The 15,115-nt window shown below is 43.5% G+C and overlaps 1 protein-coding gene across 2 annotated transcripts in view; it reads left to right on the top strand.

The window, feature by feature from the left end:
• Positions 1 to 2,276, top strand: part of PRIM2 (DNA primase subunit 2) — a 179,017-nt gene extending 176,741 nt beyond the window's left edge. For both annotated transcript variants that reach the window (XM_080916744.1, XM_080916745.1), the window contains one exon: positions 1,812 to 2,276. In XM_080916744.1, the coding sequence (XP_080772870.1) occupies positions 1,812 to 2,036 (225 nt within the window). In that variant the 3' untranslated portion in view covers positions 2,037 to 2,276. The remainder of the gene's footprint in view (positions 1 to 1,811) is intronic.
• The last annotated feature ends 12,839 nt before the right edge of the window (positions 2,277 to 15,115 follow it).

Here is a 15,115-nt window from a genome sequence, read left to right as displayed (position 1 = left end):
GTTTGACTTTGTATAAAGCCTTTTAATATCGTCAGAAAAGTAAGCGCTCTCATCAGAAGGCCTCAATTTCATTTGTGTTGTGTTAAGTTTTGTTTACTTCCATCTGTAAATGTGTTATGTGTTGAGCACCCCCCTCCCCCACTCTTACCCTCTTGTTGGGCCCTTCATTCCTCCAACAGGTTCGTGTTTCTTTTCATACCATAAACACATACATGATTATAATGTGTGTAAAATCTGGGAACCATCAAGGGAAAAGAGAATGTCTTTCTCAGACTGCCAAGATTTACTCACTAGGATTATCTCCACTTTTCATTTTCCTGCAAACGACATAACTCCATTCATGATGCACGCAGATATTCCATTGTGTGTATGTGTGTTTGGTTCCATAACGTAGCTATTTTGTGTAGGGCTAGAAGAAGCAGTGATGCACAGATATTTCTGATGCATTGACCATGGTAAGTACCATGAATGGCGTAGCTGGAGATGCACTTTAATTCCTGTAAGTCCAGTCACTAGCTTGGTGACCGAGTAAGCGATCTACTCTCTACGCATTAGTTTGGCACTCTATACATTGAGGGGTCAATTTAAAGGAACCATAGTGTCCTCCCGACTTCCGATTTTCTGTTCATAAAATGCGGCCTTCTGATTAAAATTTTTGAACTTCTTATAAAATACATCAAGTTTTTTTTTTAGATACTGGACAAAATCATATATAATAAAGAGTTCATAAATTATGCCATTGTTAATAAAAATTATAAATTTATCATAATGCATTGAGGAAACACTTAGAAGTTAAGCAGCCTCTTCACCAAAAAGATAAAATATCTTAAAACTATATATGAACAACCAGTCACTTAACACAGTAACCAAATGTAACTAGAATGACTGGCCCACATTTATTAGCTGCTAAAGAAGTCTGGAGCTTCTCGCCAGAAAGCCCCACTTTTCTGGTCATCCTCCACCTTCTGAGGGTTAACTTTGAGACACAGCAGCACCCCTCCCCCAATCCATATCAATCTACCAAACACTATTTACAGATCTGATCACACCCCTCTCCTCCTTAGGGACTTACAGTTCCAACTCCCCTTATGCCTAGAGAATTATGTCTAGACCCTGACTTTCCAGGACCTCTGAGGTCTGGTCCCCGCCAGTCTTTTCTAACCTCGTTTCTTCTCTCTCCTGTGCCTTGTATACTAGGCCAATGTAAATCACCTAAGCCCTGAAATACACTGGCGCCAGGGACCAGGATGAAAATGGTCTAAGTGATTTTAATACCACTTTGGAAAAAGTTTGGTCCATTGTAACATAGACTTGCCTAGGTGTGTTTCTCAGACTCTTACGGTTGGGCAGGGGCCGGATCCCAGGCAGTCCAGGTGCTGGGGAAGGGCCCCACCACTGAGCTGCACTGTCAGCCAGCCCTGTGGAATGTCTTAGTTTATTCTGAGGATTCAGCAACAGACACTGGAAGGGAGGATGCCTAGGGCATGGAGGGCCGAGGGGTTGCCCACAGCGTTGCAGATCAGTTACTGTGAGCGGAGGAGGAAAGCAGTGTATTCGATGCATCTGGGAGCGGTTTTGAGTCATTGCTCTGTCGAGTAGGTAGTGGGTAGGAATGGGAGTCGGAGCCAACTGCAGAGGTTTGGATGGAGAACACACTGGTACTAGCTGTGATGTGTGTGGGACCTCCCTCTGAAGCTCAGCTGAGACCACATCACAGTTTCCAGTGGTGAGCAGGGGTGGGACAGCCCTGGCAGCTGTGTTCCTTAGCTCTGCTCAGTGCTAATGTGGTAAAAATGTGCTTCCCTGGACAGGTGGACGACTGTGGCTTTTCTTTGAATCATCCAAATCAGTTCTTTGTTGAGAGCCAGCGGATCCTAACTGGTGCCAAAGATATCAAGAAGGAAGCCACCCAGCCAGAAACGCCTCAGCCCAAAGCCAGCGCCCAGAAGACCAGGGATGCTGCCTCTGCTCTGGTCTCTCAAAACTCCTCCCTGGAAATGGAGCTGGAGGGGCTAGAAGATTACTTTAGTGAATGACATGCCACTGTAGTAACTCCTTTCCCCAGTGAATACATTCCTGTTTGAAAGGCTTGCCCACCCACACAGGCACACGCATTGGTGGCGGAAGCAGGCTTGCTTCCCTCCTTACTTTTGACAGAATGAAAAAGGAAGAGTTCTTATCGAAATCTTTCACTGAATATTTTGTCCTGAATCCTGTTTGAGAAAATTTAAAACAGTACTCAGGGACTAAAACCCTCAAGCAGCAATCCAACTAAAACTGACTTTTTTAACATTTTACATAATTTTGGCCACGTCCTCCTTTGGATCCTTTTTGCTAATAAACATGCATATGGCGGCATCTGTGTAACAGAGTCTTATTTCCCAGCAGATCAGACATTAGGTCTTCATCTGAAATACTCACTGCTGTGGGTGGCCGTGGGGGGGAGGGGAGACCTGAGTGAGTGTGTACTGTTGACATGGGCAAGGCCTGAGACTCAGTCTCATGGCAAAGCCTTCCTCTTGACTGAGTGGGAACACTGACTGTGTGTGTAAAACCAACCAGCCAGCCAGAGCTTCTGGCTCCTGGTGCCTGCAGCCTGGCACTGCTACCCCACGGAGACTCCCTACAGAGATTAGCTCAGCTGCCTCCTCACTGCAGATGTATAAAAATCTGCTGATGCAGCTGGTAACTCCACAGAGCCACAGCACGGCCATGAGGTCGCCATAGAGGGCCATCTCTGCCTCGGACAAAGACAGAGGCCACAAACAGACTGTAGATACGTCTTTGTTTCTGTTTATGACAGTTTCAAGACTGTATGTCATCTTCCTGAATGTCTTACATATCTCTAGTCAAACTCAAGAATAACACTAGTTTAGGTGATCTCTTGGTATCTATTATACAGAGAAACGTAAAATTTTGTCGAGTCTGCAGATCAGAGGATAGACTTCAGAGGCTCAAACAAAGAGACAGAAATGAGCACTTTCCCGTGATTTGGGAGGTTGGAAAAAGCAATCCCTTTTTTTTTAATGCTTCACCAGCCTCATCAATTTTGACTTGTTTTCTTGAAAGCAGAATGTTTGAGTTGCAAAGTCTGGGAGGAACCCCAAAAGAGAAACCGAAAGATAGTGACCTCTTCAAAAAGTAGCCGGTGTGAAAGAGTGTAGCGGACTGTCTCTGAACTCTGAGCCCGGGGGACTCTCAAAGGTGAGGTGGCTGAAGGAAAAGCGAGGGGGGACTGTAGTTAAAGCTACGGCTTTCTTCGTGGGCAGACTACTAGGTGATTTTATGTTGCTCTGTGGTACGAAGCTCTCAGCTGTGGTGCACGTGAAAGAACACTAGAGACATGTAAGGAAACTTTTTAGGACTTGTAATATTTTAGAGGCATAAGACAGAACAGTCACAGGTTTTAAATGTGCCGGGAGTAGAATAAAGCTTTCGGAAGATCTTTAATTCATAGGGACTCACAGTGAGCCGAGAGAGAGCTCTCCCCAAACCACAGAAGGATGCTCCGTCACTGATGCTCAGAGCTACATGCTAATCTCTCTCCTTCTCTGCCGAGAAGGAAACGGAGGGCTTCTACTTAGAATATCTGAAATGAGACGACTCTCCAGTTCTGCAGTTCTGATCGGGTCAGTGTGCAGCTTGCAGAGTCAATCAAGGTCTAACACAGGCATCGCTTGACATTAAACACAGCGGGAGTTTGACAGCCGTTCTGCTTGTGGCGTTGTCTGAGGACATCTTTACAGCTGGAAGGGAGAACACTGAGAAACCACAAACCTTGTAACTAGTTCTGTTTGTTAACTTCTTTCCTAATGGTGACGCGGAAGAGGAGAAGGTGTATAGGCTGGCCATCCTGGTCGATCCTGTGTAAACGGGGCTCTGTGTCACAGTGATAACTATCCCAGCTGATAAACGAGATGGGGAAGTTATACCAGGACACACACTTTCAACACACATAGCACAGGATGAAGATTGCATTTTCAGCAGGTCTGACTTGAAAGGTTTGGTTATACTGCTCCTTAAAAAGCCATAGGCATCCTTTGGGAGTTGGACCCCCAGTGATCCATCATTGGCTCACACGGTAGCTGGATGGTATTCAGGTAATCAGTGTGTACCCAAAGTGTTTGGCTGCCTTCTCGGTGTTGACTCCTCTTTTCACAGGTCTTTGCCCTCACCTAAGCCTTCTCACCATAATTGGCACTGTAGACAAATAGCAATGTGACTATGGAAATTGTGTCACCTGTAGGAAATGATCTCCCCACTTCTCTGACCTTCCTGCCAAAAGCAATACTATTCCGTGTTGTTAGATTTTCTTTCTATCCAGTAAGCGCTTTTTTGCCTGCTGCTTCATGACGTTTTGTTTTACCCAAGAACCTTATCAACAGCTAAAGACTATGTCTGTATACAGAGCGTCTGTATTTCCCCCAGTCTCCCTTTGTGGTACTAGTTTTGGACACTGATGACAAGGTAGGGGAATAATATTGCTAATAAATGCATGACAGGACTTTTCAGTTCACTGCCACAGAGTTATGAAACTAATGTTTTACCTTATTTTTCTCTTACACTGGAGGCTTGGAAAAAAAGGAAAATTCAGCAAACAACGCATTTACGACTCTTTGTAATAGGGGAATGAATCAGCATGTATTTCCTGACTACCTACATTCATATGGTATATTTAGTTTTAGCCTGCACATGGGCCATAGAGGATAGGGAAATTGCTTATTAGAAAAGACATTTTAGGGGCTGGAGAGGTGACTTAGAGGTTAAGAGCACTGGCTGCTCTTCCAGAGGACCTAACTTCAATCCCCAGAACCCACATGGTGGCTCACAACCATCTGTAATGGGATCTGATTTCCTCTTCTGGCATGCAGGCATACATTCAGACATAGTACTCACATACATACATATATAAGTCTTTAGAACAAAAAGACATTCTCTTTGATTTTCCTTTTCTGCTGGTTTAATACGTATTTAATAATTTTGTACCACCCTGAGCTTTTGGGTTTTCTGTAGAGTTTCTGCCTGGCCCTTAAGTTACTCTGCCAGTGTCCAAGAGTGAATCCACCCATCTGCTCCCAAGGTATACACTTCCCGTGTATGTGGAGATGCTTCCCATGCCTTACCTCCTATGAAATCTCTCAACACAGACCAGTCCATACCTGCTACCCAGCTTCGTTAGGGGGTCCCTATATGTATACTTAATGTATCTAAAATCTACTGTTTTCTTTTGTCCTAAGTCTACTTTCTTCTCCATCACCTGACATCCAGGTCCTCCTGAGATTCTGTTTTAGTATCAGAATCATGTAATGTCTAAACCAGTGGGTCTCACCTGGGGGCAGCTTTGCCTTAGGGGTTAGTTGGTAATGTTTGAGACATTTATGGTACTTACAACCAACAGTGACTTATGGGATAGACTAAGGACTAAGGAAGCTGCCAACATCCTACAAGATATTACTCCACTACAGAGAGAATGTTTGGCTCAAATCCTTAGCTGTAATTTGACTGAGAATCCATAATCAAGGTTTCCTCTCTCCCTTTCCTACATTGGCCCACATTCAACTCTCCGTACCATTGCTAGCAGTATGTTTACTAAGAGCCAGGATTATCGTACATCACCCCGTGAGCATAGTATGAGTGTAATTACTGGGATTTGAAATATGAACACATATACACAGGCATTCACTATACTCAAAGGCTTTATAGTCAGATGAAAGGGGACTAAAGTAAATAGGTGATTGATCTTCTAAGTATGATAATAATGATGACACATGAAATGATTGAATAGGACATCATCTTACTATGAACCTGGCCCCCTTTCCATATCTTTCCTACATCTATTCATCTATTCTGTCACCTGCATCAGGAAATAGTATTACTTTGTGCACGATACTTTTTTCCTTGATACTTTTCACGTGTCTCTGGTTCCATTTGTCTCCCTCATTCTGTAATCCATGCTGTGATTTGGGCCTTATAGATCAGCCTCCCTAGTACCCACAGTGCTTTATGCCTTCTAACCCCATGTGGAATCCATGTCACGTGTAAGCCAACAGACATATGTTAGTGGATAATGTGTTTATTCATCTTCACCTGTGAATCTCTAATGAATAGCAATGCATTTTATAGGCAGATGCCTGACTACCTCTGACATTCAGTCAGCATGTAAATGAATCACTACTTGCTTGTTTTCCCACAAGAATCTCGAATTTGGTGTTCCTAAAACCTACAAGTAAAACTGTATTGTGAATGGGGGAGATACGGCTCGGTGCTCTTGGGTACGTAGTGCCTTCCAGAGGACTGGAGGTCAGTTCCCAGCACCTGCTTTAAGTGGGTGTCACTCAAGCTGCTTCCCCAATGCCCTCTTCTGACCCCTGGGTACCACACACACGTACAAACCCATACTCAGACATCATTATGTGCATAATTCTTAAAAATAAAGACCAAAGGAAAGGCCATCCAGAGACTGCCCCACCTAGGGATCCATCCCATCTGCAGACACCAAACCCCAACACTAATGCTGATGCCAAGAAGTGCTTGCTGACAGGAGCTTGATATGGCTATACCCTAAGAGGTTCTACCAGCACCTGACCAATACAGATGCAAATACTCACAGGCAACCATTAGACTGAGCCTGGGAACCCCAATGGAAGAGCTAGGGGCGGGACTGAAGGAGCTAAAGGGGATGTAACTCCATAGGAAAAACAATATCAACTAACTGGACCACCCAGAGCTCCCACGGACTCAACCACTCACCAAAGAGTACATATGGAGGGACTCCAGATACATATGTAGCAGAGGATGGCCTTATCTGACATCAGTGGGAGAGGAGGGAGGCTTGATGCCCCAAAGTAGGGGGATGCTAGAGGGGTGAGGTGGGAGTGGGTGGATGGGTGGAGGAGCACAGCCATAGAGGCAAAGGGGGGAAGAGAGGGGATGGTATAGGGGGTGTAGAGGGATAACCAGGAAGAGGACTATTATTTGAAATGTAAATGATTAAATTAAAAAATAAAGAATGGGGACTGGAGAGATGGCTAAGTGGTTAAGAGCACTGACCTCCCCTTTATTCCAAAGGTCCCAAGTTCAATTCCCAGCAACCATGTGGTGGCTCACAGCCATTTGTAATGCGATCTGATGCCCTCTTCTGGTGTGTCTGAAGACAGCTATAGAGCATTCATACACATAAAATAAATAATTCTTTAAAAAAAATACTACAGAATGAACTTTGACTCCTGACAAAAGCCACCATTAGCCATGGCCTTGTCAACTTTCCTGGTTTCCTGAGCTTCCTTGTTTTGCCTATGAAAGGTATACTAAACGTACCTATTCTAAGAATCATTGCTTAAGTGCTATTACATGTACAACACAAAGAATGCACAACACAGGAAGTGTTGAGGTACTGCAATTTGATGCTAATCCCTTCCAAGAGACACCGCACACGGCTTCTCCATGTTTTGCGTAGGCATACTGTGAAAATCCTCTGTGGTGACAAATGTAAGCATGGAGGAATGGAGGTGACAAGAATGTCAGTATGGAGAAAGCAGCTGTACATTTTTCTTGGCCTCTCGTGTATGTATGGCTTTCGAGAGAAAGTGATGCCTACCTATGTGGTACCTAGTTTTCAAGCACTTAAATAAAGAAGTTTGAAGCAGGGTCTCATCCCATATAAACCAGGCTGGCCTTAAACGGGTGGACAGCATCCTGGACACTGAATTATAGGTATATGCTACCAGACCCGGCTTACAGAGTGCGTCACAGTAAATTTCCATCTTAGCACTTGTGCAACAGGCTAAGAAGAGTTGCCATCTGCATTTTCCCTAAAAGGGGGATTCTCAGCCAATTCCCTGATTTGTGTGTAAGCTGATTATATATGTACTGACTTCTGGCCTGGACATTTTTGTTCATGCTTGACTTTCACACTTAGGCCTCTGCCTACTTGCCTTGGCCAAGAAGCTCAACTGTGTGCCTCAGTGAGGCCAAGTCTTCGTTATTATCTTGAGGAAGTTACTTGAGCTTCTTGCTTAGCTTTTTCAGTTGAGAGAATTACCGAAGACATTGAACAATATCCGAAGTTTTTTATGTTGAACTAGACTTGTAGCAAGTTCAAAAAACAAAACCATTGTTAGCTATTATTTTAGAAAAAAACCTACTACATTTGTTTGCAAGGCTATCTAAAATTTTCAAGCGACAGTGAATATTTTTGTGATTCTAAGAATAAGAGCCATGTTTTAACTTAATTTAAGGGCCATATAATAATTCATTCCCAGATTGATAATGCTACAAACCTTAGCCCTTCAGTTAAGGAGTTCCTGTTGCCAGGCTTCCTAATGTAGTCTTTGATATCATTAGAGGCAGTCTGAGAAGCGTAGAACCAGATGCTGCATACAAAGACACGGTAAATATGCTAATAACTTGTGTGGTTGGCTAGTTTCTCAAAAGTAGTTGACATCATCCCTGTTGTTCTCAGGAACGTGTGCTGTCTTTCCCTTGTCTGCACTGTGGCACCTCTCCTATTCTCACAGCTCAGTCCTTCTTGGACTAGGCTGTGAAATGCAAGAAGACAGTCGGAATGGAGAATGATTCATGCTGCCTTTCTGAGGGGAGACAGCCGACCTGTGAAGGTATCAACAGTCATTTAAGTCAAAGTCAGTGACAATGAAAATATCAACAGATTCCCACCACTGTCTACTTAAGTCCTTGGGCCCTCCCTTCCTTCAAGACTGACATCAGTCACTTGTTCAACCTCTAAACCAATGAAGTGATTATTTTATGTTGGGGATCTCACTCTCTCTCTCTCATAACTATTCAAGTCTATTTTCATAATGAAAAGCAGCCACGTACAACATGTGGGCAAATTAATGTGACTGTTTTGAGCATGAAATGGGCTAGATTTGACCTGTGGGAAACAGTTTGTCAATGCCTGACCTAGACGAAGAGCAAAATATTAGAAGAATAAGAATTGATGAAAGTGATTAATGTGTGAATGTATACATCAATTCAGAATAGAACTCACGACTTAAAACCTCCCTTCCAGAAATAGATCCACATGCTTTCACTGAAAAATCCTGTCCAATGTTGAAACAATTAGTGCCAGTTCTGCACAAAACCGGGAAAGTGGTTACTAGAATTTCCCAGCATATGTTCTGAAGCCTTTGTTGCCCTGCAACTAAAACCAGACAAGAAAACAAAATTATAGGCCAGTATATCTTAAGCACAGATGCAGCAATTCTTACCAAATGAACGATAAATTCATGACCAAATGGGGCCTATTGCAGGATTGTAATGTTTGCACATTAATGGTTTAGTGTGCAAATATCAATGTAGCTTACCATGTTACAAAAGGGGGAAATATGATCATTTAGTAGGGAATAAGCATTTGAGAAAGTAACATCTGTCCATGATAAAATTCTCAACAAACAGTAATCTAGAAAATCGTCTGTAAACTAACAAAACCATCTTTGTACATTCTAGAGGAGATATGATATTTAATGGTAGAAGGTAATCACAAAGACACACATTCATTCCACCATTTCTCTTCAGTGTTGTGCTAAGAATTTTAATTATTGTAAAGAGGTGTCTCAGTTAGGGTTTTATTGCTGTCAAGAGATACTATGACCACGACAACAACAACTCTTGTAAAGAAAAGCATTTAATTGTGGCTGGTTCAAAGGTTTAGTTTGTTATCTTAATGCAAGGAAACATGGTGTCTTAGGGTTTTATTGCTGTGAAGAGTTGCCATGACCATGACAACTCGTATAAAAGAAAACATTTAACTGGGGCTGGCTAACAGTTCAGAGGTTTAGTCCATTATCATTATGCAGGAAACATGGCAGCATCCAGGCAGACATGAGGCTAGAGCTGAGAGTTCTAAATCTTCATCTGCAGACAGCAGGAAGAACTGGCTTGAGTTTCTGAGACCTCAAAGCACACCTCTAGGGACACACTTCCTCCACAAAGGCCACACCTACTCCAATAAGGCCATGACTCCTAATAGTACCACTCCCTATGGGACAAGCATTCAATCACTGGAGTCTAGGGAGGGTTAGGGTTAGGCCATTCCTGTTCAGCCTACTGTATGAGGCAAGAAAGAGTGTTAGTGTTTTACTGCAGTGAACAGACACCATGATCAGTGCAAGTCTTATAAAGGACAACATTTGATTGGGACTGGCTTACAGGTTCAGAGGTTCAGTCCATTATCTTCAAGGTGAGAGCATGGCAGCATCAGGCAGGCATAGAGCTGAGAATTCTACATCTTCATCTGAAGACTGCTAGCCGAATACTTGATTCCAAACAGCTAGGATGAAGTTCTTAAAGCCCACACCCACAGCGCCACACCTACTCCAAAAAGTCCACACCTACTAACAGGGCCACACCTTCTAATAGTTCTACTCCATATACAAACCATCACTGAAAGCAAATTATCCAGTCAGAAAAGATAAACCTGTTTCGACACTTTAACATGACTATATCATTAGAAAATCTTACTCAGTCTGCAGAACGAATCAGTGAGTAAATACATTAGGGTCCTAGGAGGCCCGAGTGAACAGTTTTAGCAATCACAAAAAGTTAAAAAATTTATAACTATCATTATGATAGCTTCTAAAATATGGAATGCCTACATTAAATTTAACATAATGTGTCAGACCTATGCACCATGTCTTCAACACACAGCTGAAAGAAAAGAGATACTGAGATGGCAGCAGGGTTAGACCATCCCGAGATGATGGCTTCTCCACAGAAAGGTCGATGCATACAGTAGGCACATTAACCTGATGTCTCAAGACCCCTTATTCAACCTCAGGCAGTGTCACGTTGAGAAAGAATCCAAGCACTGGGGTATTATAGGTGAGAGAAATAAGCATTTGGCCTTGGAACTCAGTGCTAGGCCTACCACGGTGAAGCCCAGCATTCAGCAGTGCCCACTGTCCCTTGCTCTGGACCAGTGTTTATACATAAAGCCTCTGAACCTGCTCTGGTGTCACACGGAGCCCCAAAGGGACATTTGCCTTCTCACCGGTGTTACCTCTAGGCAGCCACAGTGGTCTTGACCATGATTAGACCTGAGCACAGGCAAGCGAAAGTGTGGACTCTGCTCCTGCCGGGCAGCGGGCTCTGTCTGTGAGCCCTACGTGTGATTTAACCTTGTAGTGCTGTAGCATCCCCGGCACCTGACGAAGGCTGCTGACTATACACAGGGCAGGCAGACGTTTGGGGGGGGGTGGATACTAAAGGTACATTCAGAATCTACCTCAGGAGACAAAGCTTTAGTTAGAAGAATAACTCTCTAAGGCTGAAACAGCGAACACAGTGACCAGACTCAGTACAAATCCCATTTGGGGATTCCACCAGGTAAAATATCAGCAGTGGCCACAGGCTCAGAAACAAACAAACAAACAAACAGACAAACACTAATTAGAATTTCTGGAAGGATGGGTAAAAATAAGTAAATGATGGTGAGTGTATTCCCAGCACTGGCAAATTTAAGAGCACAGGACCTGGTCTGGGCTGCATACCGAGACCCTGTCTCAGAAATGACACCAAAGCAAAGCCACAGTAGTCCAGATTGGGAAGGCCGGGATGCGCAGGCCTCACCACCTGTTAGCAAACGCCTCGAACTTTCGAGGAGTGCATCCTCAGAAGAGCAATATAACAACTGACATACGTTTTAGTCAACAAGATGAACTTTTACAAATAGGGAAAAAATTCAGTTTTAAGAGAAACTTAACAGAGAATGGGTGCAACTTGCAAAAACAACAACAACAACAACAAAAAAAAAAAAAAAAACCAAATAGGAGTCTTCATTACTAGGGTCATGAAAGTTGACTCAGTGGGGAAAGAACTCACTGCACAAGCAGACGACCTGAGTTCAATCCCCATAACCCACATAAAGGTGGAAGGGAGAGGTGACTCCACAAAGTTGTTCATACACCTCTATGTGTACTGTACACTGATTTGTACCCTTCACAACAATGTTGTTTAATTTAAAAACAATCCTCAAACTGGAAGGTACAGGAAATGGAATTAAAAGTCTCTAGAAGTTATCACTAGCCATCTGGGTTAAAGAAAAGAATTAGCTCAAAAATAGGTGGCTCGAAAACACATCTGGAGAGGAAAAGTGGGAAAGGAATGGGACAGCTTCTGGGAACTTTGACACCGCATTAAAAAGCAAATATCTCGAGGTTGCGCGAGAATGCCAACTAGGCGGGAAGCTGGTTCAAAGACACAGCAGAGAGGGTCGGTCCCAAAGCCCGGAGTGAGATAAAGATATCCAGGTAAAATTAAGATAAAGGTCACCAGCCACATTCAACCCAACCAAGTCTGCCTCAAGATATAATCGGGCTCTCAAGAAAGCAAGAGACAGCAGAGCTAAGCAGAAACCTTATCAGCCAGGAGGGGGTGGCTGTGATACAAGGGGGGCAGGTGGGAGAGAGGACGCCTTCCAAGCAAAAATGCTGCATTTGCAGAGCCCTTTGCACACAGCTGATCAGTACCAGCTGTGGCCTGTAAGAAATGCTCAAGCGAGATCCTCAAGCTAATCGTAAGAAGCACCTGTGTGTAAGAAACAACTCTGAGAATGCATACAACTCATGAGACTTAACTATAGAAAATTCCAGAATGTGCTAATACTGTAAACGCAGCAACCAAACAAGCCATTACAACCTAAGAATGACGGCTAAAAACAATTTAAACATAAGTAAGTACGCTAAGATAAAAAAAAATGTAAAAAACACAAGTTACTCAAAACACACAGAGAGATAGATGTAAATGTAACTATTTTATGTGTACATGAATATGTACATGCCTGCTTGTGTGCACATGCACACACACACTCACACTCACACATGGGGGTGTGCATACATGGGGGCGGTCAGAGGTCAATCAATATGCAGGAATTTGCTCTCTTCTTTGACTACGTGGTTTTGGGAATCAAGCTTTCACTGTTAGGCTTGTGTTGTGGTGTGGGGCACCTTTAAAACCCACGGAGACCTTTTATGGGCCCGGCGTATGTTTTAATTATTTATTTTCCATGCCTTTCTGTTGTTTCTTCTCCTAAACTTACAAACCATGTTAAATTCCCTCCTATCACTCATCAGCTCACTGGAATGACAAAGCAAAGCCTGTAACAGGCAGACTGAAAAGAATGAAATGTTGAAATGATTAGGGACAAAAGAAACACAGAACACCAATAGGAGAGTTCCAGAAATGAATAAAAAGAAAGAAAAAAAGAAAGAAAGAAAGAAAGAAAGAAAGAAAGAAAGAAAGAAAGAAAGAAATCAAAAGAATAACAAGAACCAAAATATCAGCCTAGGATCCAGCTGACAAATGGGGCCAGTAAGATCTGACCTAGCAAGGTTTGACTCCCTGAATGAAACACAGAGACTGAAAGAATAATCATAGAAGAATGAACCGAGAGTCATTTGCAAAAAGAGAAAAGAAGCTTACGTGACCTCTCAAAACATGGGTAGTGGATGTTTGGAAGAACCTATTTCAAGTACACCAAACACAGGAGTACCCATACTTACACCAGGCAGGTAGATTTCACTTGAGGCAGGTTAGTATATTATATAAAGGAACCAGTCAGCAAAAGAAAAGAATGTTTTTAGGTCCATTCCCCATGGAAGCACCTACACATATAAAGCAAACATCATAGAGCCATGGAGAAAGGCAGGTCCAATACAGTGACTGCAGTAGACAATGTGCATGAATGATGGGACCCAGGGTGCCCCATCTCCACAGAGAACCACCAGGATAAAGGCCTGTGACTGCATCTGGAAGAAGATTGGAGAGAGGGAGTGGAACACTGCTAGATTCAGACACAGGTATAGAAAAGAGAAAATCTGTAGATGCTAACAATTGCCACACAGGTGTCCCAGCTGGAGAGGAAGGGTGACTCCCAGAACCTTGTCAGCATGGCTCCTGGAAAGCATAACTACAGGTTCAGTCTGTGCTGGCTGGCAGCTCAGGTAAACAACCTGAGATCTGTAGTCTTTGCTTTGGAAAAGGAAGCCACCTCGTCTCTCTGGCTACAGTTGCCAGAGGCCTTCTGGAGACATGAGGCAGTCTCCAAATTGGTGCTGCTCTGGGGGTCAGAAACCCCTGCGGATTCTCAGATCTGGGGGTGTACAGACATTCACTACACTGGACTGGGGACTGGCTGCTTTGTGACCATTGTTTGGCACAGAGGGTGACAGCCAGGAGATAGTAGGTGCTTTGACTCTGACACTAAAGGCCAACCACATGTATACCTACATCAATAGGACTGAGGACAGGCATCTGTGCAGCCTTCACCTCCCCCCATATCTACTCCAGGTGCCTGTTGTTGCCGGTGCTGGGGTGCTGGGGACAGGAGAGGCAAGTTCCTGGTTATCACTGGTTGTTCCCTTGCTGGTGCATTCTGGGATCCTGAGGAACTTCACAGTTGCAGGTGCTTCTTTATCTCCCTCTCCCTTCCCCTCTCCCTCTTCCTCCATCTCCCCTTCCCCCCACCCCCTCCCCTTCTCTTTCTCTTTGGCCTCTCTGCTCATGGCCAAATCAGAGTTTGGCAATGAAAGTTGACACTCTTAAGACACAGTGGCTTCCAAAGAAAGTCACTCAAAGTCTATAGCATACAAGTGTGTGTGTGTGTTTGTGTGTGTGTGTGTGTTGATTATTATTAACCCCCCAGAGGTTCAAATCTTACAATATTTTTCTAGAATATCCTCCTAAGCCAATATGAACAAAATAAAGAATTTCAACGGATGAATTTCAGAACTTCAATAAAACTTGAGAGAAAATAGCTATGCAACTAAAACTAGGAAGGGAATGCAGGATATAGATGAGAAATTTAGTGACAAAACTTCGGAAGTACAGGTAGGAAACTTGGAAATGAAGATGGTGTAAACAGACAATGAGGACCTGAGAGCCTCAAACACAAACTAGAGCAACTGAAAGAAAGGATTTGTGAATTGACGCTGAGGCCTTCAAAATGACCTAGTGGAATATGTGCTTACCCGAGCAGACACACACATACACACACTCATACAGATCCACTCACAGACACACACACAGGCACATACACATACACACACATGCACACATAGACACACATATAGACATACACATACATACACATATTTAGACA

This window comes from Micromys minutus (assembly GCF_963924665.1).
Source record: "Micromys minutus genome assembly, chromosome: 5".
Classification (NCBI taxonomy): domain Eukaryota; kingdom Metazoa; phylum Chordata; class Mammalia; order Rodentia; family Muridae; genus Micromys; species Micromys minutus.
This window is presented reverse-complemented; position numbering and strand designations above follow the sequence as displayed.